This window comes from Poeciliopsis prolifica, unplaced genomic scaffold (genome assembly GCF_027474105.1).
Source record: "Poeciliopsis prolifica strain line A6 unplaced genomic scaffold, Auburn_PproV2 SCAFFOLD026, whole genome shotgun sequence".
NCBI classification, from domain to species: Eukaryota; Metazoa; Chordata; class Actinopteri; order Cyprinodontiformes; family Poeciliidae; genus Poeciliopsis; species Poeciliopsis prolifica.
In genome coordinates this window covers 4,108,233-4,135,602 of record NW_026562401.1, presented here as the reverse complement: position 1 = coordinate 4,135,602, position 27,370 = coordinate 4,108,233, and the positions used below count along the sequence as shown (strand labels likewise).

The 27,370-nt window shown below is 39.1% G+C and overlaps 1 protein-coding gene across 1 annotated transcript in view; it reads left to right on the top strand.

The window, feature by feature from the left end:
- Nucleotides 1-27,370, top strand: part of itga10 (integrin, alpha 10) — a 34,130-nt gene continuing 6,760 nt past the window's right edge. The window contains exons 1-13 of the mRNA XM_055047676.1: nucleotides 1-732; nucleotides 10,085-10,196; nucleotides 10,282-10,391; nucleotides 10,484-10,572; nucleotides 13,124-13,238; nucleotides 14,556-14,683; nucleotides 15,269-15,417; nucleotides 20,722-20,872; nucleotides 23,790-23,955; nucleotides 25,197-25,270; nucleotides 25,355-25,499; nucleotides 26,932-27,080; nucleotides 27,190-27,333. Coding sequence (XP_054903651.1) covers nucleotides 681-732; nucleotides 10,085-10,196; nucleotides 10,282-10,391; nucleotides 10,484-10,572; nucleotides 13,124-13,238; nucleotides 14,556-14,683; nucleotides 15,269-15,417; nucleotides 20,722-20,872; nucleotides 23,790-23,955; nucleotides 25,197-25,270; nucleotides 25,355-25,499; nucleotides 26,932-27,080; nucleotides 27,190-27,333 — 1,584 coding nt within the window. The 5' untranslated portion in view covers nucleotides 1-680. The remainder of the gene's footprint in view (nucleotides 733-10,084; nucleotides 10,197-10,281; nucleotides 10,392-10,483; nucleotides 10,573-13,123; nucleotides 13,239-14,555; nucleotides 14,684-15,268; nucleotides 15,418-20,721; nucleotides 20,873-23,789; nucleotides 23,956-25,196; nucleotides 25,271-25,354; nucleotides 25,500-26,931; nucleotides 27,081-27,189; nucleotides 27,334-27,370) is intronic.

Sequence of the window (27,370 nt, the reverse complement as noted above, 5' to 3'; positions counted from 1 at the left end):
TGGATATATGAGGACGGATGGAGCGACGGGAGGTGTGACAATAAATGCGCTCTTTCATTTCCAGCAGAAAAAACCCAAAGACACATATTGATGCGGACTCCAGCACCGCGGGACTGAACAGCGAGAGTGGGTCATGGATAGGAAGTCATCGGGAGAAGCAGACGCGTCGGTTCTGCTCCAGGTTTGAGGTTTGAACAGTTCGGTGTTCAGAGACGCGCCGCGGGGTCCGGAGGAATGACGCGCACCGCCGCTGATTGATCGACGAAGTTGTTGCACATTTGTTAAGGCTCGCTGACTCTGAACCGTGAACTTCCGTCGGACCGGACAGGTGCACTCGCTCAATCTTTCTTTCATTCTTTTTTTTTTTTCTTTTACTTACATGAAGACTTGAAATATTACAACTAAGACAAAAACAAAAAACACAAAACAAGAATATCTTCATTGTTTTTCTGTCTTTAACAACCCGATAATTAGTCTGCAAATTTGGCGCTAACATGCAGAACATTGTGAGCGGATTTAACGCATCTCCAATGGAAAGAGAAAGCTGAGTATGTGGTGGATACAGAAGCGCTGCAGCAGCTCGGGGGAGGCCGCTTTGTAAACAGAAGAGGAAAAAGACGAGGAAGAAGCAGAAGAAGAAAAAAACGGACTAAAGGCACTGCTTTCATTCGGGCTTATAAATGGAGCTGCGTAAAAACCTGTTGTGCCTGGAGTTTATTCTCCTTCTGAAAGGTAAGATTTTCTCTCTGGGATTTTGTGACATGCACATAGTTACAATTTTTATATTTCTAAAGAATTTACTTGAGGATGTCCCACTGAAGGATGATTTATTTAAGCTGACAGTGTCTTTTAGTAAATTAGGGTATCAGTTAAATATATATGTCAGTAATTTATTCAAAGAGTCATGACGCATGGTGATATGTTTCTTAACCTCCAGGTAGGTAAACCACAAAATGTAAATGATGAAGGTGCTGACTATTCGAGAATTATATAGGCTACATTGAAAGTTGAGTGGAAGGAAAAAGTCATTTTGAGAATTTTAGGGCAGATGTTATGTATGGCCTTACAGCGGGAGTCAGACTCTATCAGCCGCCACACATCTTTTGGGGGACAACTTATATTTCACTCCTGAATCAGAGCTGATGTAAGACGTGTTTTATGGAGGCGGGATAGGAGCGGTCGTTTGTTAAGTGGTCAAAAACTCCTATTTTCAGCTGTAAATACATTTGGATTCCACATGGATATAAAGGTCACAGATTCTAGAGGAAGAGTGGAGAGGCACAAAATCAGAGCTGCTGGACATCCAGCAGAAAGTTTCCATTCAAGTCCAAGGTCAGAGTATCTGTCTGCAGGGGCTTTTATGTCACTTTATGAATCCCTCTGCTGTCAAGCTGAGATTGTGATTCTATTTTCCAGCAAGACTTTCCTCCTGTCACACTCTCAAAAGTACTGATGTCTGCATTAAAGCCTTTGACATTATTGTGCTTGGCCCGCCTGGCCAGAAACCCCAAGAGGATCTATGGAGTATTTGTCAAGAGTAAGACGGGAGACACCAGATTGGTTCACAACCAGCAATAAGCATGACTTTCAAAACCAGATTGTTTTGAAACCTTAACTCAGTCTTTCTCAAACTGTGGCACCCGGACCTCTGGTGGTCCGACCGCAGGGTACTGCATGCAAACGAACGTTTACGTCCCGTGACGCTACGGCTACAGCTTATCAAAGGATTGTGTTAAAAATAATGATGGAAAATTGACTTAAAACCAAGTGACTGAAAAGAAAAGCTGCAGATGCTGGTGGAAGAAAACAACTCCAGAACTTCTTATATGATCAGAGGAAGCTCAGTTTCAGCTGCCGCTGAGTGTGATGGGTCAGACACTCAGTGTCACTCAGTGTCTGACCCATCAACACTCAGCGGCAGCTATAACTGAGCTTCCTCTGATCTCTAGTGGATTCCTTTAGAAATCTGCCAGTGGATTCCGATCCACCCTTCCTTTAAACGGCTCTATGTGGTGAGCGGCAGGACTCGACTCAGTTAGTGACAACTGTTCTTTGTTTTTTTATGAATTTGCTTGCCTATGATGCTCTGTGTACACGTCTAAAGCTATTGTTATTTTTATTTAATTAGAAATGATTAAATTAAATAAATCAAATACAATTGATAGAAATGGGTGGATTATTTTTATATTTAATGGTGCTGAAAAGGATTTTTTTCTTTCTGTTAAAGCAACACAAGTCTATTTTATTTTTTTAATTGTGCTTCTAAATCACAAATAGCCCTAAATGTTAATGCACATAACATGTGGCAGTGAAGAACAATTAATTTTATTTGTATGTGTTTGACAATGAACACATATTCAGAATCTGTGAATAACTCAGAGTAGACGTGTTAATGGCTTTGTTGTGGCCAGTCACATTTCCCAAACAGCATCACTCTTCTCATTAGGATGAACAAAGAAAACAGCAATACACAAGTTAAGAGACTATTATCTTCATTCCAGGTTGCATTATATATAAAGATGTATTATCATGGAGTGAGTTTTAGGTTCGGTGGTCCCTGACTGCTTGTTAAATGGGTTAAGTGGTCCTCAGCCTGCTAACCACTGCTTTAGCTCAATGGAGATGAGCTAAAGGTTATGAAGCAACCTGGACTGCGGCTGGCTGCAGTAATGCATGAATTGTTTCAAAAAGGAGTTCTGTCTTCTGCAAAATCATAATTTCCTGAAAAGTTTAATTAAAAAATGCAGAATCATAATTTTATAATAATTGTTAAATTCGCAAATAATGAGCAAATCTCTATTGTTGTTTGCAGTCACAGACAGTAAAATTTGGAGCCTCTTTCATGACTCTGCTTTGTCTCTGTTGAAAGCCTAAACATTAGCCTCTGCTACCACATGAATAACTCAGAGAAATTGCAATTACTTTCTAAGACACTTTATTGCTTTTTGAAGAACAGCTCGTTAACAAAAGTCACAAATTACGTGATGGCAACAAAATTCTTCATGTTGAGTGAAAAATGCAACAGTGGTGAATCATAGAAAGAGTTGTTGGTGGCACTACAATGGCTGAAATGGGCCGTCAGATCAATTCCTGCTGAGCGCTTCATAAACTCTGGAACTGAAGTTTGTAAAGAGAAGATAAGAGGCTGACCATACTGATGCCCATTGACCTCATTAACAGACAACTCGTGCCAATATCAGTGTCGCACGTGCCTCCTAGAGATCCTCTGATCTTTTTTTTTTGTGCCAGTGAACCACCAAGCAGACATTCCTCACATGGTTGTGCATGGAAGAGAGCAGGCATGTGCAGAAAAACACCTGGACACACTCCATATGTCCGATAGATCAAACATGCAAGAAAGTGAACACCAGCCATCGAATAGTTTCTGGTTCAGAGTTTAATCTTTGGGACATAATTTATTTCGCCCTGCAGCCTTGAGATGTGTCCTTGGTCCAAAACTGAATCAAACGGCTGAATCACCTCCTCGGGAAGCAGCCAGGTTCTCCACAGTCCTGATTATTTGATTCAGGTGTGTTAAAACAGAGACACATCTGAAAGTTGCAGGACGCCGGCCCTGAAGGACTACACATGAAACATTATAGCTGCAAGGATTTATGTTTGTCCAAAATGTTGCAGTTTCATCTCCTCTTGCAACTGACTGACCCGAGCCGCTGCGAGCCGTGACCTCTTCGGTCATATCAGCAGCTCTCATCTCTGAGACGTGAAGTCTGAAGTTCCTGTAATGAGGGTCTTGTGGCGTGTTCGTTTTCACCGTGAAGCGTAAACATCAGCCGCCCTCCGCTGCTCAGGACTGCTGCAGCAGGGCAGGCCAACACACCTCATTGAAGTGTTCCTGCTCAGCAGAAAGAACGTGAAGAAAAAGCCCATTGTTGTCTGCATCGAGAAGTGTGTGATTGTGATTCTGATAAGTGGTGGGTGAGCTGCTGTATTACGGCACGCCTCCATGAAGCAGAATAAGATCAAGAGGCTGATTTTTCTTTGTTTTTGTTAACTTTGCAAAGAGCTAATCCTCTCAAAACAGAAAGTGCAAAGTGTTTTTTGTGTTATTAACCTGTAAGATTAAAACGTTGGCATGTGCAGGAAGCTGTTGAGTGATTATAGCTACATGCTGTGTGCATGGAAATACCCCCAAAAGATTACAGAAACAATTACATATTTTAAGAAAAACACCAGTAGTCAAATTTAGCTTGTCTCATTTAGCGACATTAGCTGTTTAAATCCAGCATGAACAAGCCAGAAGGTTTTCATCGCTTTGAACATTTGCTTCGCCCTCAACAGCAGCTTGTGCAGCAGCACTGATGGTGTTCCTGCCTCTGTGTGTCATCCTGCAGCATGCAGGTGACTGAGTATGTGTGTAATGTTAATGGTTTTAGCAGAGCTGCCCCTGATGTGGACAGCAGGACTCCCATTTCTGTTATGCTTTACTGAGATGTCAAACACAGGTGTGTGTGTGCGTGTGTGTGTGTGTGTGTGTGTGTGTGTGTGTGTGTGTGTGTGTGCGCGTGTGTGTGTGTGTGTGTGTGTGTGTGTGTGTGTGTGGGTGGTGTGTGTGTGTGTGTGTGTGTGCTTCTGCTATCTGCTTGTTATTTTGCTGACTTTCATTCCTGCTCCGCACTCATCATCCGCCCCCGACTCCCCAGGAGAACGTGACAGAGATGGGAATAAAACACGATCAACATAATGGAGAGAAAATCTGGTGAAGAGAGGTGGACGGGAAAACATAGTGAGTCAGGTGAAGAGAAGACATTCACGAAGACATGTCACTGCAGGGTGTTTTCTAAACCAGGTTTGCAGGATGATTAAGTGGGAAATGGGGTCTAGGAATCTTGTACAAAATTGTGCAAATCTTTTAACCAGCTATACCTCCTGCAATGAGCCAGGACAGATTTTCTTGTAATCTTGTGAAGTGGTTTGGTCAATTTATTCTCCAGGATTTATGAAGGTTTTTCACAGTTCTTGTTGTTTGGATGTTGACTGCCTTTAACAACAGTTCTTGTTCTTGATCGTGACAGTGTGTTTCACAAGGTGAGAATCAGATACAAGAAGATGTCAAAGGTGTGAGACCTACAGCACAAGAACATGTTTCAGTTGTCCTGATCTGAGTGTCTCTGTCCCTGACAGCAGTTCAGCCCACCCAAAGACTTTCACAAAGCTGCAACCTCAGTCTTTCCCAGCAGTGACAAATGTTTTGTCCCAAGAAGACTTTGGGAGAAAACTTTGTAAGATGTTATGTAAACCGTCTTGCACTGGGTGCATGACATATTTCACTTACTTGTAAGAAGCCAAAACATTGTTGTACTGTTTCATAAATTTCCTCTCTGCTTTGAGCATCATAAAACTGAATGATTGATGTTTTAGCTGCTTTCTGCACAACTATCTTTCTAAGTGCAGAGGAGGCTCTGTGACAGACTCAAGCCTGCTGCATGCAGTGCAGTCTGTCTTTCTGTGTGAATGTCCCAATAATAAGGTTAAAAACACCTGGAATGTTAGAAAAACAGATTTTTTACTGGTGTAATTATATATATATATATATATATATATATATATATATATATATATATATATATATATATTATATATATATATATATATATATATATATATATATATATATATATATATATAAACAAACTTCCATACAGCTTACTAGGGGTTTACTACTGACTTTAAGATGCAGACGGTAGACAAAGAAAATGTATAAGAAGTCAAGTTTAGTCAGGAGCTCCAGTCCTTGATAAACACCTTGATCTGGATCCAGGTATTTATCCAAGGATCTGGAAATCATTTCTTTGTGAAGTAGGATCAAATCTAGCAAAGAGCCAGAGAGATTCATCATCCTTCAGTTGGTCATCTACTTTGCTTTCTTTGAAAATCCCCATGTTGGTACTAAATGCAGCTGAACATCTGCTTTACCTTCATTATCTTTGATATCTCCCAAATATCTACCTGAATGAAAGAAACCAGTAACTGCCCAAAGACACATTAATGGTTGTGTTTTATGTGCACACACAAAAAGTCATCTCAATTCTGGACTGAAAATGAGTTTAAACAATCCTTTAGGCTGAAGAAAAAACTTTGAAAGCTCTTCAGGATGTCTAAAAATGTCTAACTTTTGGGAAGCAACATTTGGCATGGTTTAAATTATATCTTTGTGTTGGTACCGTAGAATAAAGAAGACTATGGCATCGGGTTCAGTTCTTTCCCATTCTTTCCAGTGACAACTGTTCACATCCAGCAGCAGTAGCACCCAGAGCTGAGCTTGTGGTTCAGGAAATCTGGACTTGGTTTTGGTTGATGTATGTTTGCCACCAGTTGTCATGACAATTAGTGGCCAAAAAGCTGCTGGCACAGTGTCACGTATAAAGCCAATGCAAATGGATGAAAGGACAGAGCAAGACAAACAACAGTGCTGCTCTGTGAAAGTTCCAGGCCGTGAGAACAAGGGTAGAACGTCATAGGAAGCTTGTATATCCGTGTGTGCCCGTTGTAAAAGTGTGTGGAAAACTAAAAGCAACTTTTTATTGCTTATATGGGCGAATGAATGAATCAAGAGATAAAAGACAAAATCGTCAAAAGCAGTTAGTGGAGACCAAACTTAAAAGAACGGTTTGTGTGACTTAATAAAACCCAGAAGTGTTTCACAGCGATGTTAGTGATATGGTTAAGTACAAATGGCAGGTGGGCAAATAATTTCAAAGAAACTTGGATTTTCAGCCTGTCTGGGTAGGAGAAAGAACACATAGAATGAAGGACATACAGTACATAAGACACATGTGAACAATCAAACAATTCATAAATCTTATCTGATGCTGAATGTCTTGCAGTTGACACATTACTGCAAAGGGACGAGAGGAAAAGCTAAATGGATTTGTCTCTTGCAAGTGAACTGGTCACAGATGCTGCCAAATGTTAAACACACATGTTCAGAAGTGACTAAATGCAACCTCTAGATAGAGAGAACACGCTGTCACCGCTGGAGATTGACAGCGGCTCTGCAAGGACACAATACTCAGGGTATCAGTGTGGAAACCAGCAGAGCTCCGCCCATTTCAGGTGTCACGTGGCGTCTGTGTTAAACAGCCGGCCACAATGTGTTTACAGAAATCTGCAATAATTTGTTGGAGTTCGCTTAATAGGCAGTAAAGTTGAAGAGGAATGTTTTTCCAATTGCGTGTTGTTGCAAAGTCAAGGAGGAGTTCAGGCTAGAACGATGAAGAGAAGGATGCATGTAGTGACATAACCTTGATCAATAGTCATCATAGCCTAAAATATAGTAAAACAGTGATGGAGTCTCTGGGTGTGAAGGGACCGCCAGCCCATTAACATAAGGTGATTTTAAAGTGAAGAGCATTTAATTAAATACAGGTTGAAGACAATTATTATTGCTTTATTACTTAATATTTCAGATTGCTTTTGCTGCAGTAGGAATATTGCAGTTACTTTACATCATCTGATCTCTATTTGTTTTAAATTATTGTTTAGTTTTTGAGGAAGTGTTGTGACTACACACAAATCTCATACTGACTTAATCTTAATTTTACATCAGTAATGCAACAAGAAGACACAAAAAGCAACCCCAGAACAACAAAAAAACTAATATAAATTAACAAAAATATTCTAAATAGTTATTAAAAAACTGAATCAAGAATCTTACCCTAAGTTTAAGTTTACCTGTGATTTTTCTTTTTGTATGATCACAGTTTGGACTCAAAAAACTCTAAACATAAGTCCCAATTACCTTCATTAAAGCAACAAAAGTAAAATCCCCACAGATTTTGTTTTTCTCAAAGTTTAGGCATACTTTGTCACATCTTGAACTGTATTTTTTGTTTAGCTGAACATACACATGTTTCTAGCTATGAGCCCCTGGTGAGCAAATCTGGACACGAGTCAGAGAAGAAAATTTCACGCTCAATGAGGATACCAGAAAGTACATCTGCAAGTACAAAGTTGGTGGAATAAATTGAATTCTGTGAGAAAAGCAGGAGCAGAGATGGATGAGAAACACTGAACGTATCCAGTTTCTTCCTCTGAACCAAGTGGAATCCCCCTCTGACTGGCCTGGACGAGGTAAACTTGTGTTTTAGTGGGAAAGTGCAGGAGGACCTGGTGCACAATCACTGCCCCAGTGATCCAGTCAGGTTCAAATCACAGGGTGAGACTGAGGAAGTCTCTGCAGACGAACCAGGGCTTGCAAAATTGCACACCAGGTCAAATGTATTTAGAAAGCCTCTTTATTTTCTGACACATTTAACATCCTGCCATTCAGGGCTACAATAAATGCATCTTTAACTGGCTAATTATCAACTGTCAAAACTGGAGGAGAGTTTTATTTTCAGTTTGAGCTAAATATAATGTTCTCCAAAACACTTTAATTTATGAGAAAAAGGAAGAAATGCAGCAATGCCCAGGAAGTGCAAGTAAAATGACCAAGTGTGTTTTCTGGAACAGGATGTTTCAAACACTCTCTGTGCAGCTTCCTTCTAATTATATTTGACGCTGCTTTTGACTGAAAATGATGTTGCTCATTATAAAACATGGAAATGTTGTAATATCTCAATGATTTAGTGATGTTGAGAAAATACAAAGTTAAGCAGGTTGGTCAATGTTAGAGATTTTACTCTAACATTGAGAGTAAAATGGATAAGATATTAATAGTAACGTGCTAAAAATATTCACATCCCTCAAAACATTGCTTAATTGATCACATTACACATTACTGCTAGAAATATTTATACTCTGTATGTTGGGGTTTTGAAGAGGTGGGTAGTAACTACCTGCATTTACTCTGATACATTTATTTATCGCTTGTTTTGCATTAAGTTATTGTGCAATTATGTTATTTATTTGAATTAATTTCTAAGTGATGCAAAAATTGTAAAGTGGAAAGAAAATTTTAAATGCTTTTTTAATCTCTCACAAAAAGAAATCTGAAAAGTGTCTTGTTTTTTTTGTATTCAGACACCCATTCTTCTTCCCTTTGTCGCTCATTCTTCTGGAATACTTTTCAAACTAAGGATATTAGTTAGAAAACTAACATCCTTATAATTTGCACCTTAACTGATAGGTGCTAATTATAAGTTATGAGACTTATAGGTCTTATAGGTATTATACCTATAAGTATGAGACTCATACTTACCACTTATGGTGGTAACTATGAGATACTTACCACAAAGTCTCAGATGATTTAGATCTGGACAGATGGAGCCAAATATAATCATTACTTGATGTATTCAGGTGCAAACTGCAGAAAAACTCTGGCTGGTTTGCTGGCTAATATTAGGATGACTGATGATATTAATCAGCATGTTATAAATGTCTACAGAGGCATTTCTGCTAACTCAAAGTTAGAACCACTGCTGTGTTCATACAACTCTTCATCTGATTAACTTCTGAACATGTGAAAACCAGGAACTTGTGAAATCGACTCATTTAAATGAGTCGACTTCATCTGAGCAGCTCGGTGATCTGCCTCCCGTCCTGCTGCTTTCTGTCCACCGTGTGTCTTTCTCCGCTCCCCTACCAACTATGAAGGGCAGGCTTGTGAGTCAAAACAGGGAGCTTACTATGCTTCAAGGTTTTTCTAACCCACACCCTTCCCTGCTTTGCTTCACTCCTCCTCTATCCTATCCCCCTTTCCTCTGTCACTTTTGATCACAAGATCTCCTTTTCCCTGTATATTTTCCTCTTTCCAGAGGAAAATAATAATAGTAAAAAAAGCTCCTCCGTGCTACACAATATTTCCAACCAGGTTTTGCATATTTTGCTCTGATTTGTAAGATTTACTTTGAAGCAAAGAACATGTTGGAAAACACACTCAGAAGTGCGGCTATCCGCAGCCCATTATCTTGTCAGCGTCTTCTTGTTCCCGATTAGTTCTACTGTGTTTGGAAATAGAGAGAAAAACAAAACCCTGCATAGATTTATAGAGCATGCAAAGTTAACGCATAATCTCCACTGAAATGGATGGATGAATGGATGCTGCCTCTTCTCCACCATGACACTATTTCATGTTTCCTGCTCTTTCTTTCTGTGACTTTTAACTCTTTGTTGTTTCTTTCAGGGTTGTGTCAGTGTTTCAACATAGACGTGAAACATCCTCGAGTCTTCACCGGCCCAGAGGACGCCCAGTTTGGTTTCTCTGTCCTACAGCATGAAGCAGAAGGAGAGAAATCGTAAGTATTTGTGTTGGTGGAGGTGAATATGAAAGAAGAAATATTTACATGATGCTGTGATAACATTTGGGTGGCTCTGCTGAAGGATGCTGGTTGGAGCCCCGTGGGACGGGCCGCCCAACAACAGGAAAGGAGACGTGTATAAATGTGTTGTTGGGGAGGAGAAAAACTCAAACTGTAGTAAAGTAAACCTTGGTGAGACATAAAATAAAATAAAAAAATTGAATGCCAGTACTAAAGCTATATGTCCAGATGTTAAGTAGATCTTTTTTATTTGTGTACTTCAGGTGAAACTGCTCTTCGTAATGTTTCTAAAAATCTGAGGAACTCTCACCTGGGAATGACCCTCACACCGGACTCACCTGATGGGTTTTTGGTACGTTGGTTCTCTAATTTCTATTTTAAGATCGCATACTCATGGAAAACATCACTTAATGACAGCACTTTAGATCAAACAAATGAATCAAAATTAGAGAGCCAATGGCCGAGGTAAATAATACCTGAGGTGAAATTAATGTATTTATATGGATAGATGGATTTTGATATTATTAGGTTTATTATGAAACAGCAGGGCAACACTTCATTTGAAGGGGTGTGCATAAGACTGCCATAAACATGACGTAGCACATGCCATTTACATAAATGATTTTTCATAAATGTTTACGACAAAGTGTCTTTTCGTAAATAATGTCATTTCAAATCAATGGTTTCCTAAAAGTTGCATTAATAGTTCATTAAAAGTGTCAACTTTGCATTATTCAGTAAGTAATTACACACTTAATGCAAAGTACCATTACAGCTGGCATTGAAATGGAACTAAGTGTTGACTTTGCATTAAAAGTGTCTTCATTTACCAAATGACACTCCATGACACCAGTCATAAGCATTCATAAAGACTACCTCATATTCATGACAGATGTTATGTCATGTTTATGTCACTGTCATGAAGTGTTAGCAACAGCAGCTACAACAATCACTTCTCAGTAATTTATTTTGTATTACAGAAAATTTGACAATAATAAGTAATGAAAATTGTTGCTGATTTTTCTTCTTGTTATTATTATTACTATTATTGTTAGATACAAGTTGTAACAAATCCTGAAATTTGTCCAATTATTAGTTTGTCTAATTTATTAGTTTAATTAATTATTTAAGTTAGATTTGTCTGACTTGAACTACTATGAAGGAATAGCAACTAGTCTGGTCGCATCACATCTTTTCTTATATAAAAAACCAACACATGTAGTGCATCGTTATGAAGTGGAAGAAATATGATCAAATGTTTTTTTGCCAAGAGGCCAAGAGCTCATCTGACAAAATCATTCAACATTTGCTCACTCCACAGATCTCTAAACAAAATATCCCCATCGGAAACAGTGGCAGCATTATACTGTGGGGATGGTTTTCTTCAGCAGGGAGGGAGAAGCTGGTCAAAGTTAGGGAGAAGATACATGGAGATAAATATGGGTCAGTCCTGGATGAAAAACCTGGGAGACTGTAAAAGATTTGAGACTTGGTCAAAGGTTCATCTTCCAGCAGGAGAATGATTTTTCCAGGAATTTCAGCAAATTAATGTAAAAAAAAATCACGAAACGTCAGACTTTTACTTCTAAGTATCCACCACTTTGATCTGATCTAACACATAAAATCCCAGTAAATTACATTGAAGAAGTTATTTTAATGGGATAAAATATAAAAAAGTTTAAGAAAATACAGTTTAAAATAGCGAATAGTTTGAGTTTTAGTTAATAAACACTCAGATTGAAGAGCAGATTATCACCAACTGTTTAGTTTCCATTACATTCAGTGATGGTCAGGGATTTTTAGAGAGACTTGTCTAAAAAAACAAGTCTCTCTCCAATCTGGGCCTGGCTCTGCAGCTCTGATAATAGCATTTTATTGTTGCTCTCTTGGCCTAATTTCTCCAGTCAAACACACTTCGCCCTTAGCCAGGAGGCAGTCGTGTGTGCTTGTGTTTTCTGCCAGGATTCCTGCTCTCCTCCGGGTGTGGAGTCGTGTACAGTTCACAAACGGCTGCCAGCTCCGGCAGCTTTAATACGAGCTTATGTTTAACTGTGAGTGTGTGTCTGAGAGTTTTTATGTTAACCCCAGTGGTCAGGTCTATAACAGGACTGGAATGCGTCTCCGGCCCTTCTGTAATGACAGACCTACCAAAAGCCATAGCACCTCTTTCGCTGTGCTCCATCCTCTCCCTCCGTGGTTTCCTCCCATGATTTTCTCCATCTCATCCCTGCTGCTTGTCTGTGTGCCTGAGGAGAAACCCATCCTTAATGACAGGGGAAGAAAAACCAGGATGTTTCTTTTTCTCTCCTTCTACCCCCTTTTTATTCCATTTTCACCCCTCCTTCCTTTTGTCTCTTTATAGCTGATTTTCCCTTTTAAGTCCTCGTTCTTCCTTCGTTCTTTCCTCCATGTATAAAAACCAACGAAACGGCGTTTGAAGACAGAAATATTTTTATAGGACGTCCCCCGCCCCACTCAGCCGCCCCACATTTAGCACAATCAGTTTTAAATTGCTGTGTTTCTCCTGGTTTCCAGCTCTGTTAAACCGCTCATGACAACAGTGGCTGCCAGCATGTCAACAATGGTCTCCCTCCCTCTGTCTCCGCCTCATTTTCTGTCCTCAAAACCACACCATTGTACTTTTTTCCATGACTTATTCCCCTTTACGACTTGTTTTCTTTTATTCCTACTGTTTTCTTCTTGGTTATTTTTAAATGTGTGACACAGACGTATTTGTCTAAAGGCAGCGACATTACCACATCTTCTTCAGAGCAGAACGCAGATAAAGATATGAGGTCCTCAAACTGTCCGCCAATGGCTCTGAATTCCCCTAACCTGTGTTACACATGTTGATTCATGTGTTTGTTTATGACCCTGAGTGAGTGTGTGCCTCTGTTCGCCAGGCGTGTGCCCCTCTGTGGTCGCAGGAGTGTGGGACGTCGATGTTCAGCACCGGCATCTGCGCCTCTGTGGGCGATGACCTGGAACCGCGAGGCACCATCGCGCCGACTGAGCAAAGTAATCACTCATCTGTAGAAACGCAGAGATAGGGAAGACTCGTGCTGCGTAGGGTTGGGAAGTTTTTCAGCTTTGTAAATGTAAACGTTTTGTATGTTAATAAATCTTTTACATTCTATGTTTTTATGACGGTATCATACTTTTCTAATATTGACTTTTGATGTTATGAAAGCTGACATTCTTATACTTTTGTGTAGTATTTAAAAATGAATCAAACTTAATTTTTACTGCAAACAAATCTACAGGACAGTACTATAACAGTAATTTATTTTTATGTTACATTTTATGTATGTCTAATTTGCAGCCAGATGCAGCTTCATTTCGGGAAGTCAATGATATTTTTGTGTTTTTGTCCTGATTTTAAATTGTGCTCTTATTCCTTATCTTCACACACAATTAGCCACAAGGCTGCTGTGCTACTAATCAAGAGCCACTGAGAGTGAGAGCTGAGCAGTGATTCTTTGATTCGCTAAAAAGAATATTCTCTTAGGGCCGAGGCTTTTGGTTATGGTCCATCACTAATATTAAGACCTAAAATAGAGCCTTGGAATGATGTTTCAACTTTGTAACTTAATCTAGTTTTGTCACGTTTCAACAACAAACTTCAACGTATTTTTCTGTTATGATATGGGAACAATTTACAGAAGGCAGTAGATAGTTTTGAAGTGAAAGAGAAACCAAGTACAGCTAACAGTTTTCAGGAATAAGAAAGAATAAACTCAGGATTAATAAGACCATTAAGAAGGTGAGATGTGAAGCATAAGTTCAGCCAATGCTTTCAACACTGGCTGAACTTAAACTTCATCAACATTTTCTTTGTTTAGGGTTTTATGGAGAAACTTTTAAAAAATTTTATGGAAAGTTAAAAATTATGTAACGACTCTTGAGGTTCTACGCTTTACGACTAATTTCTCCAGTGAACCTTGGTTCTTTCTGCCTTAGTCAGGAGGCAGTTGTGATTTCTGCCAGGAAAACACAAGAACACACAGATTTATAGGTCAACAGCTGTGTGGGACATCGCTATCTCTCACAAATGACCAGAAGGAGCATAGAGGCAAGTTTATGTTAGAAACCTTGATGAAATAAACTCAAGAAGAGCTTGGACTGGACAACGATCTAATTTATCTACCACAAAGACAAAAACTCAGTAAATCAGAAACATAGGGTGAGGCCAAACCACTAAGAGCTTTAAAATCCAAGCATAAGAGTTACTTTAAAACCTTTTCTAAAATAGATGGGCACCCAGAGGAGGAAGGACAACTTTGCAGTGTGACAAAACAGGGAAAAAGTTCAAAGTCAAACTCTCTTGTGTGGCAGAGTGTCAGACCTTCATGGACATCGTGATCGTTGTGGATGGCTCGAACAGCATCTATCCCTGGTATGAAGTCCAGAACTTCCTCAGCAACATTCTCAGCAAGTTCCACATCAGCTCAGACCAGATGCAGGTACAAACTGCTCTCCGTAACGTACCAGTAGCAACCGCCTGCAATTATTACACACATTTGTAATGGAAACTTGTGGGTTTGAGTTTAAGTCAAATAACACATCTCATAGACCCCTCTGCTGTTGCCTGGAGAAGGAACATTCTCGTCTCTTGAGTGAAAACATTTACCAAGTGAAATTACAGGAAAGTTTGGCAAATATGACCAGAATGAATTGCTGCAATAACGTCACAAGACAAGAACCTTGGAGGTTTCTTTAGAAGAACTGAAATCAGAGGGGAGGGTGTGGGGACGTTAGTCTGAAACGCAAAACAAGAAGAGTGAGAGGGGGTTTGAGTTATGAAAAGGGAGGGTGGGGGGTATTGGGTAGCAGGCAGCATGAGGTGAAGAGGAAATACCTCTGGTTTTTGAATGAATTCAAAAATTCCCCAAGTGTGCTGTTTGCTTTAAGAACAGGGTTCGTACTTAAAGAGATAGTTCACTCCGGAAAACATGAGCTTTTGACGATGTTTTGACCAACTGTGTGCAAGCTCAGCTATGAATATGTGGCATTGCTGAAATGCTTGTGTGTTTGCATGTTTTATTCAGGTTGGTATACTGCAGTACGCAGAGGTAGCAGTCCATGAGTGGTCTCTGAAAGACTACCAGACCACACAGGAGGTGGTGGAGGCCGCCAAGAACATCAGCCGACAAGAGGGACGAGAGACACGCACTGCATACGCCATCCAAATGGCCTGGTAGGCTTATTAGTTATTGTCCATAGACGATTCTTCTACAACATGGGAAAGATTTGGCAGGAAACTATCTGCTTGTTTGGATTTTGATGCAACATTCTCTGAGGTTTCTCTATAAAAATAACTACCGTGTAGTTTGTTCTTGCAATAATATTTAAGTTGCAAGAACTGTTTGCCTACTCTCTTTGTTCTCCAAAGAACGAGAGTAGATGATAATCAATAGATTATCATCTAATTTATTGATTAGATGATAACCAAACCATGAAATGTTTCTTCCTGCTTTACTGCATCCTATTAGATTCTGTAAAGTGAATGTAGACAGTGACTGCTATCAGACATAAGCATAAAACGTGACCCTTTTTAAGCTAAAATTTGTGTGTCTAGGGTCAAATTCTGTTGAAAGTCAAATAGACACTTTGAATGATTTAAAAAAAAAGAAAAATATAACATTGTAATAGCAGAAAGTTGAGGGTGAGAAAGGAAAACTCAGCTTTTTTGATGGGGGTTTTGTCTTTAGTTTGAGTTGGAGCACAGAAAAAAAATAAAATGGAAAAATAACTGGGCAAGCAGGCGTCACCCCAGGATCCAAATTCATGAATACATTTTATAGAGCTGTTATCAGCTAACATGGCACAGATGTGATGTTGTCTCTTGAAATGCCAGTCATTTGGTTTCTTACAGAACACGCTAGAAAACATTTACATTCATTCAGAGAATTGCAATGATGGCTTTTAACACCACAAGAGATGTAACTTACTGTAAATCTTCTATAAGACCTCAAGCCAGTCACTTTTACCATGACAAAGTTGTGAAACATGAGACATGTCATTCAAATCTTTCTTCATTTCTGACCATCTTACTTTATATAATCATATAAGCTAAATCCAATGCATTAAACTTAATAGTCCTCCATGCAGCAGTAAATGTAGTTAGAGAAAAATAGTATGTATTTTTGTGGTGATAAAATATTTTTAACTGGAAATAGATTTATTTGGCATTTTTATGTTTTTAAAGATACAGATCTGAAAGAAAAATTAAGAGCCTACTGCTCTTAATTGAAAGCTTTGTGGTTATTTGAACCTAAGTTGAAACATTAGTATTGTTGTTTCTAAATGAATATAAACTGGTTTTCTTGAAATTATTTGAGGTCTGAAAGCACTGCATCTTTTTTTTTTTTTTTTTTTTTGTTATTTTGACAATTTCTTATTTTCTACAAATAAAAACAAAAATTTTGCCTGTAATTTCTGAGATATGTAGTTAATAGGATAGGGTTCCTTTGCACAGTCACAAGTAAAAGGCGGCTCAAATAACCTCTCGCTATGTCCAAGGTCTGCATTATACCATCTCCTAATGTACAACATGTGCAACAGCAACAGATAACCATAAAGTGCCACAATTATAAGAAAATGATAAAAGAAAGAAGAACAGGATCAAAAAGGAAAAGGACAGATTGAAAAAATATTGATGAGTCTTGATGTCAGCTGTGATATTCAAACAATTGGACCAGAATTTGATATAAACAGTTTAAAAACAAAAGCATGTCTTCCTTTTATGAGCTTAGACTGGTTGTTGTGATAGTCATAGCACACTGATAGTACAAACTAACCATTAGTTAAAGACAACAGCCTTCCTGAGTATTGTTGCTGACCACATCAATCCTTCATGACCACAGCAGGATAATGCACCATGTCTCCAAGTTCAAATAATCTCAAGCAGATTTTCTGAAGCAGACAATGAGTTCACTGTATTGCAGTGGCCTCCACAGCCACCACACTGTTTCTTTCGACGTTAGAAGTTCAGAGACTGGTGAATAGCCTTAAAGTATCTAATTCCTTTCAAAAATAAAATTCCTGCTTCTTTCAACTAGCTTAACCCACATGGCGCACCACACCCAGACGTGATCTGTGGCCATAGCTACCATTTTGGGATGTGAGTCTTGGAGCGACGTTCACTTTCTGTACACACAGACACACATACACATCTACCAAGTATACAACCACACAACCACTCAGGTAATTGGAGGGTTCCTGTTTTCTGCTACATTTAAAGGGGGAAAGGTTTTAGAAACTAAACCATCAAAACAAATGAACAGTAAAAAGATAATATATGAGCTTAATGTTGCTCCTCAGAGAGAGAACTCACACTTTGGTTGAATTTACATAAAAACATCCTCCCCCAATCACACAGAATCCTAATCACATAGAATAGTTGGCACAGAGGAGAAACATGACGGGGTCGAAAAGCAGCTGAGCTGGGCGAACCGGCAGCTGGGTCAGCACCACTAAAGGCGTGGCACGGCCTGGTCAGCCAAGCAGCACTCCTGCAGCTGTGAAAATACATTCAGGAACATTTACAGACACAAAGTCACATTTTCACTTTGGGGTTACAAAACTAATTTTATCAAATTTAGAATATTTCCAGTGAAACCTTCTCTTAATGGGAAGCATTCACAGGATTCATACACTGACCTCCTAACCTCAGCTTTAACCTCTTAAACTGCATGCTTGGCTTTTAACCCTTCTCTCTGACTTTGTGCTTGTTGTAACCTTAACCATGAACCCAAACAACAACAATAGATTCTGACAGGCAGGAAAAGTGTTTGGCTTTTGATAATCAGATTGTTGTTAGACTTACAGAAATTAGTTGTTACAAGGGGAAAGCATGTAAAGAAAGTCAATATTCCTGGAAAATTGCTGCACCCAACAAACAGTGAACGTTTATCAGCAATTAAAATGCCTGACTCTGCATCAAAATAGATTTTTTTCCTCAATGTTTTTCATGCTTAAGACATTTAAGACACTTATCTGAAGTGAAAATTACATTACATTTTTATAGTCAAACTATGTAGTGTCAGGGGATGTCACATAATATATAAATCTATGACTTAATGTATAATTTCTGACTTTTGTTGAATGTTGAAGTTAAAGTTGTGTCAATGAGCCACAACTCATTTGAACAGAGACTCAGAGATGCTTTGTCATAATGCACACCGATTTGCTTTGCAAAGCCAAAAGCAGTATAGCAGCATCCATCGCCAGCTGGAGAACACGGTGTTGGAAGGGTAATGATCTGGGCTTGTTTTGCATCTACAGAGGATATTACAGTAAAGAAGCCAAACACAACCTTGCCTGAACTCTAAAATACTGCACAGTTGAATCAAACCTGAAGACAAATTGTGCTGCATCAAAACTTCAGAGGAAAAAACTAAAACTTCAGTACTTCAGTCAAAATCCAGATATTCTGGTGGAGCATTAAAAGAACTGTTCAGAGGAAAATGCACACAGACAACAATGAACTGAAGGGACAGAAAGGAGTGGGTCAAAACTCCCCCAGAATGATGTGACAGAGAGATAAGTTTATACAGAGGACAACTGAAGGCTCTCAGCATAACAAACACTATTAACATAAAGCCCTGAAACAACAGTGTGTGTGTGTGTGTGTGGGTGTGTGTGTGTGTGTGTGTGTGTGTGTGTGTGTGTGTGTGTGTGTGTGTGTGTGTGTGTGTGTGTGTGCGTGTGCGTGTGTGTGGGGGGAGGGAATGCTACTTTAGACGAATGCAACATAAAATCAAAGTGTCTAAATTATTTAACTTTTCCCTTATTTTGACCACCATTATTATCCTTGGCAGGAAACTTTTAAAAGAGCTGACATTTTGTCTTCTGACAGACTTTTAGAGAGAAAATTAGTTTTTAATTGATCTTCTGACAGATGTCTGCTGCATTTCCTGTCAGAATTTAACTTTCATGGTTGGCTGAAAAATACCTTAAAACCAGGAAAGATTTAAAAATTAAAAGGCAACAGTTAAAGAAGAAAGCTGGCCTTGTCCTCGTCTCTTCTGAGAGCTCCTGATTGTGATTAGTGATTTATGGGTGATTTTATTCACATAAAGTAATAATTTATTTGTTCTTAAATTTGTTATTTGACAAGCTGCAGTGCGTAACACCTACATCCCTTCATTCCTAGTTTGCCATAAATCCCATTTCTTAAAACCCAGCACTGAAATACTTTAAAATAACAGAGCAAAGTACATATTGATAACAGCAAAAATATTTCCAAATTTCTAATAGCTGCATTCAGATTCTACTTCACTCATTGTTGAGCTTGTTTTTTCTCTATTACATGTTTATCGCGCATATTCTGTAAAGTGCAGAGCATAAAATAAATGCTGATTGCTTCATAAAGAAGAAATAACATCTCACAAGTGGATAAACCGCTGATGTCTCTGTAGCTCCACCCGTCTCTCAGTCACCCACAAACAAAAGCGTGCCGCTGTGCTGTGTCATTACCACTCTGCTAAGACTCAATAAACTGACTTGTAAATCCAGCCAGAACTCCCAATTAGCTGCACTTACTTTCTCTGCTCTTTTATCTGCTTTTTTTTATCCCTTCCTTTTATTTCCATTCGCATTTAGTTGCATCTTTATTCTCTGACTTATTTGCTTAGTAAGCATGTTTTATATATGATCTTTTATTTTTCATTCTTAGAGTTTTTCTTCTCATAAATCAGATTGCTTTCTGGTCACTTTGTGCACCTTTTACGTAGGTATTTGTCACCCCTGCTTCCACTTCTCTTTTCTGTTTTTCTTCTCTTTCTTCTCACCCTCTGTTATTTGCAGGCTGCTTAGGGGAAATGGTTGTTTTTAACTCCAAGTTTCTTGTGGCTGACCACAAGGTTATATTTAGGCGAGGGCTACAGTTAGACTTGAAAAAGACTGAGATCACCAGGGGTGACTAGGCACTGTGTGTGCATATGTTTGTGTGTGCTGGTCTGAGGCTTACCAACCCTATTCAACCGTTGAACCAGGTCCCAGAGAGAACAGGTTTCCTGCAGACAAACAGGGTGCGGCATGATTCCATCAGTACATTTGTCATTTGGGTTTCTCCTTCTGGGTTATAGCTGAACTACAAGGGAATTCACAAATGTGGTCGCTGTGTGTCGTGACACATGCGAGTTGCATGCAGTGATCAATGTGTGTTAACTGGCAGCTGGTGTATGTGTGTCAAGTATCGTTAAAGAACATCTGAAAGGCTCCAGATGAATCCTGTGCCGTTTAATTCAGGGAGGGAACTCAAATGCAGAGTTTCAATGTTTTATTCGCTGGTTATTCTCCCTTGATACTGTATGTTAACACATGGAGGAAGTTTATTTTGACGTTGCAAGAACCGAAATGACTGGATACCTTTTGGGTTTCCTTCCTTTCACACGATTCTCTCGCCCGCCTTGAGTCTGTTTCAAATTCAACTCAGTTTGGCATGATCAGCAGCTTTACCAGTGCTGTTTTCTATCTTTTTTTTTTTTTTTTTTAGCACAGAGGCGTTCAGCGCTGAGCGTGGAGCCAGGGAGGGCGCCACCAAGGTGATGATTGTGGTCACAGACGGGGAGTCGCACGACGGGGACGAGCTGCCAGACGCTCTGGAGGAATGCGAAAGCAGAAACATCACCAGATACGCCATCGCTGTGAGTGCTGTCTGGCGCTCAGTGGTGCAGCGCATTAATTATTACACTGATTTCCACTGGTTTCAGACATCTTTCTACCTTTTAAGTGCTGTAATTGTGAAAAGCACAGCAAACAACTAATATGCCGTCTCCTCGGAGGGTGCAGAGCAACTCTGACATTCCTCCCATATTGTGCAAATGTGGCACAGCCTCTGTAAACACCCAGAAGCAACCGCACAACATCGCCACAACTCTCCCGAAATAACTCCCTAATTATCAAATGAACCCTTTTTGGCCCACTGAGACATCCAGCTGGGAACAAAAAAAAAAGTTCCTTGACCGGCTCCACCCGACCCCCCAATTCTGCACACAAAGGTCCAATGAAAGTATCCACAGGTCAGACAGAGACCAGTGGTTGAACCCCTCCTCTTCAAGCAGGAGAAGCACAAGAATGAATGAGCTCGCCTGACAGGGAAAAGCAAATTAAACAAACAATTTTAGGTTAAAGAGCTTATTTATAGCACAGCCAGTTCAGTGTTTTGCCATTTCTTTGTATCTTTTTCCAAGATCCCGGAAAGAATCTGGATCATCGTAAAGAGTCGAGTAGGGATTAGAGTTGATGCTGTTTTGAGTTCATCAGTCTGCCAGACCAACATGTGTGCTGGTTGGAAGACAAAGAAGAAAACTGAGTCATCCAGGGAAAAAATAAGCCTGTTTCATTGCTATGTGATGAGCCTGATGAGGGTCCGGTACACCAGGTACCTTCCCAGACATCCAGGAGCTGCTGTGCCGAGACACAGGCGATGGGGAGCAGAGGTGATTAAAACAAAAGTCAACACAGCATTCAAAATGCCACAATAAAAATAGAAGTAAACATTTTCAGTAAATTGTCCAATTTCCTGCAAAATGGTGTTTGACCTCAAACAGGCAACCTGCGCAGTGTGTTGAGTAACCTCATCACTTCTGTTGATCACTTGGAAAAGTTGCTCAGACACCCATGACTTGAGTGTTTCCAGTAGGTTGCATGAAATCTGCTTTACAAAAATGTCGAGGTGGCTTTACGAAGGGCATCATCAGCAACTGGATCACAAAACAAAGAGCAGTTTGATGCCCTGCAGAACCTGAAATTTTGTTTTTTGGCTGAAGGAAAAAGCTCAACAATCCTGCTACGTTCAAACACAGCAAGACTGTTATCATCAGGGGTCCTGGTTGAATGAAAAGCTGACAGATAATCAGATGAAAGCCAGTTTATAGTTTATCGATACTTTTGATTAGTTATAAAACTAATCAAAGTTTTATTTTTGACTATAGGTCTGTATTTGATGATAGGTTTAATAATTTGCCTAGTTAGTCTTTTTCAAAATAGATTTCAGTTGAACTCTTACAGAGTTATTTCATCAAGAGTTTGAGGAGCTATTGCTTTTTCAAATGTTAAAATGACTCAATCTCTTGTTGAAATAACTCTGAAAGAATTAAATTCCGATAAGGACCAAATACACCCGGCACAGTGTTGCTTTAACTCTGCAGAATTTGCTGTGTTGGCAATGAGCTCAAGGAGGAAATTGAGCAAGTAACTAATAGTTTTTAGAATAGCGTACTGCAATCACTACAAAGCATTTAATACAACTTCGGGGTTTAGAGTCTTGCTGTTATTTACTCACAGTAATCAGTAAAAAAAAAATCTGATTTTGTATTTTGTGTGACTGATTCCCTCTCAATGTCCCTCCACAGAGTATAGCTTAGTGATCAGAAATCCACAGTCTGGAGTGTTAGCTGCTTAACTTTTGCCCTGACTAAAATGCTGCTGGTGCTTGCCTCTCCATAGCAAGGCCAAAACTGGTTGTGGACACGCAGAAACTTTATGTATGTAGTGAAATTCCACAAAATATGAGAAAGTCTCTTAGGTCATATGGTTCAGTGCTGCAAAACCAATGAAAATCGATTTGGGGAATCGGACCAGGCTGCAGGATCAGGCTTGCCTCTGAGTAGAGTTTCATTTCCCACATTTGTTGCTACTTAACCACATTCAGATGGTCAGAGACGTCATGCAGATTGCAAGGTGGTCTTAATGCCAAAGTATCAAAAATATAAACACCAAGCATAGAGTGTTCATCTTATGAAGATGTAAAAGGGGGCTTTGGACTCTGACGGTAAAAACTCAAGTGATGACAGTTAACTGTTTCCTATAACAGCAGGTATGTTGTGATTTAGTATTTTCTGCACTGCATGCACATTTTGACAGTGCACAGGAAAGTATGTCATGGTAGAGGTCAGACCTGTTCAAAGTACAATGCAGGAACAGCAGATTGTTTTATACATCAGTGTCATGCGGATATTAAAAAGACATCTGTTGCTTGAGTAGTTTATGGAGCGCATTGCATGGATGCTTTTCTATTTAAATGATACATATTTGGGAAATACTGTTCCCTCTTTTCAATTTTTCTCTTTAATATCACTTTCAAAATCCACCATGACATGGAAGCTTGTGGATTTTTTTTTCTGTCTTCAATAGGATCATAATGTACATATTTATTAGTATTATATGGAACAGTACACCCTACTACACCCTCATCTGCCCTTTAAAAACATAGGATTTCCTTTGTTTGGCAGCCAAGTTTCAGGGAAATATTCATGGATTCATTTCTCTTGTGGATTTTTTATATGTTCTTGAAATGGATTTTATTTTCAGTTTCCTCCAGCTTTGTGTTTTACAGTTAATGTGTTTCCATATGACAAAACTTGTCATATGGAAACTTGCATACATAAATTTTGTTTTTCTATTTGACTTCAATATGGAGAATCATTGAAATGCAATGAATCATTTGCCTTGAGAAGTCAATTTTGTCTTTTTTTATGATCCCATTGTTGGTTTTGTGTCATCTACCATTTTTGTTTTCATAGATACTCATGTTTATGTCTCTTTTCTTCTGCCGTTTAGGTTCTGGGGTATTATATCCGCAAACAGCAGGATCCAGAGACCTTCATCAATGAGATCAAATACATTGCCAGCGACCCAGATGACAAGTTCTTTTTCAACGTGACCGATGAAGCTGCGCTGAATGACATTGTGGATGCTCTCGGAGATCGAATTTTCACTCTTGAAGGTGAGGGTGTTATCAATCAAGACTTAGTGTATAGTTCATGTGATCCCTTGGGTGAGGTGTAGGAAATCATCAGATATGTAGCCCAGTTTTCTTATTCTACGCTCCCCTTCTGACTACAATGGTTTATGAGAGCAATAAAAAAAATCGTTCAGAGCACAACTGACAGATAAATTTAAAAAATGTATCTTGTGCTTGTGCCCCACCTTTCTGATGCCACACACTGAGTATCTGTCACCTGGATCTCAGGAGACATGGATCTCAGGAGACATGCGGGACAGAAGCTGCCATGACGGGTTTTTGTATGATCAAGTCAGAAAATAATGCTAAGCTTGAACAATTTGTTTTACGCTCATCATCAGCATATAAACATGGCTTTATTGTTCAAAGTCCAGCACATCATAATACTAGCAATACCTCCTTAATTTCCAGAGGGATTTTTATTCTGCTGCAAATATCAATTAATGGCAGTGATGTCCAAAGCCAGTTCTCATGGGTCGGTGTCCTGCATATTTCCCTGAATCAAATTTATTGAAATTAAATTCACATGAGTTATTCATTAGTTAGCTCCTCCAGAACTTCACTTAATTGTTTCAGTCATGCTGTGATGGAGAAGAGACACATCTAAAACAGGGAGGTCAGTGGCCTCTGGACACCCCTGGTTAATTGAAAGCAATGCCATCAGTAATGTTCAAACTGATTCATAAAGTAGTGCTTAAAATCTCAACACAATAACTGTCCAATAACTGCATGAAATGGTTATGTTGTGTTGTTGTAACTTTTGAAAACACTACTTTTCTAATTTCCTGCAGATATCCGGTATGATAAATTGAGATTTGGCTGTCTTAGTTTTATTTTATAGATAACATGTGTCAAGTTTTTAACCATAGGAATTTATCCATAGGTTTATATGAATAAGTTATAATATTTGCCATGTGACTGAGAAATAAAATTGTAAACCTGCACCAAAAAAAAAAAAACTAGCAACAAAGACAAAAAAAGCTCCAGATATCGCAGTAGTTCCAGAAACTACTGCGAGGAAGGCTTTTGAAACTGATGCCACCTTTAAATGTTCAGGAAAATCAAAGAGGAAGGGACAGGAGGAAAGGAAATGTCTGTCAGCATCGGCTTTTGAGGGCGTTAAAGATCAGATCCTATGAGACATAACAAGGAAAGGGAAGGGAGGAGGATACGAACAAAGAAAGGAGAGAAACAAGAGATGCTGACATGCTGTCCTCCTTTAGGTACCTTGGGCTACAACCAAAGCACATTCCACATGGAGATGTCTCAGATCGGTTTCTCAACGCACACACTGGATGTGAGTCCTACTTGTGTTCATTTTTAAATTCGTGGCAAATATAAACTGACTTGTCCATCATTTAATCCAAACTAATTTCTTCAGGATGGCATTCTGTTTGGGATTGTGGGCGCCTACGACTGGGATGGAGGGGTGCTGAAGGAAGGGACCAACGGAGTAATTATCCCCCCCAGAGAAGCCTTTGAAAGTGAATTTCCATTGGAGCTCAAAAATCATGCTGCTTATTTAGGTACAAAGATTTCACAAGCAACCTTTTTGTGCTTATTAGCTTTCATATAAAAGGTGATTAAAAAGAAGTTGTTGCAATCTCAGTCCCACTCTGGGATGACTTTGATAGTGTCATTAGTTCTCTATTTTTTTGTTCTTTTTTTTGCCAGGAACTTGGGTTTTATTTTTTATTAATTACGTTAAAATTCAGATTTGCTGCTGTTTGGACTGGTTTATTTCAGCGAGGGTTGTTAGAGGAATCAACAGTCCAAAAGTATTTTACTACCTTTTGAAATGGCATGCTTGGATTATTGTGAGTTTTTGTACAGTAACCTTCTTTGCATAAAAATCTCCTTATTGGAGATAAATGGTATGACTGACTATATTATCCAGGTATAGCTTCCTAGTACTAGATTCTATTTTTATAAAATTACTTTTATAATTCTGTATTGCTTTTTTAAGAGTCTTCAAGGGCTACAATTGTTTCCTCTGTATTTTAGATATATTTTGAGCATTTGTACATTTTTCCAGAGTTTTAAGATCATCAAAACCAAATCCCTTTGCGAGATCAGGCCAAATGGAGGGAGTCAGACTCTTTTCGATCATAATCACTGTGCTCTGTGATGTCAAGTTTGATCTGCCCAGGGCTATTAACGCTTCTTGAACATTTGTCTTTTGACAAACTTTATTCTCTGGTTTATTAGAGACACTTGGTTGTTTTAGCTTTGCTTTATAAATTAATAAAATAAAAAAGTCATTCGTTCAAGACAGTAAACTGAGCTGAAAGCAGTGACATTAAAAAATTTAATGATCAAAGAGAACTTGACAAAGAAATGCAATGAGAATGAAAAACATTTAATCCACCACTAACTTTTTATAAATCATCAGCTGGTTTTTACATTTGGGTCTAAATTTGGCTCCTCATAAACACAAAAATATCCCAACCCTTCTAAATGAATTATCTAATTTTTGCCCTTCTTTTAGAACTTGTTATTGGGGTATCGCCAGTGCTGTTTTTACTCTGCCTTTAAAAATCTGTGGTTGTGTCATCTTAGTTTATTGAGACAGCTATGTTTCATGAGAATCAGAATAAGTATGTCTGAGGTTTACTAAGAGGGAATAGCTGAAACTAAACATTTCTTGAAAGCTTTTATTACCCTTAAAGTGTCTAAAACCCTCCGTACAAATGGTAGAAACATGTACCCTGGTTAAAGGAGTTATGATAGGTCAATTCTAACTTCTGACACAGAAGCAATTCACTTTATAACACTTGTAGGATTTTTTTGTGTGTAAAACTTCATTTTTTATTGCACAAAATTAGCACACAATTGGTTTAAATCAACAATTTTGTCAGTGTTCAGTCAAAAACATTCAGCTTGGCCAGTTTTATTTCCCCTTAAAGGTCATTTGTAGGCAGCCGCTACTCGGTCTGATTTGTTTGTGTGTGTGTGCAGGGTACACTGTGTCATCTGTGGTTATTGGTGACTGGCGGAGGCTGTATGTGGCTGGGGCTCCTCGATTCAAACACAAAGGCAAAGTCGTTTTATTTGAACTCTATGAAACCGGCTATGTTGACATCGTGCAGGCTTTGAACGGAGAACAGGTGAACTTCTGTTGCTGAATGTTCCTCCAACAAAAACAATTACTGCAAACAGCATAGCAAGGGCTCCACCTACTGGGACTAAGATGAATTTACATGCTTCTGTGCTTAGATTGGCTCTTACTATGGCAGTGAACTGTGCGGGCTGGATATCGATAAAGATGGCATCACTGACGTCCTTCTGGTCGCTGCTCCCATGTATCTCGGTTCAGGAAACAAGGAAGCTGGAAAAGTCTACATCTACACTCTCAATGGGGTAACAAAGCAGTGACGTCGTAAGCATGCAATGACAA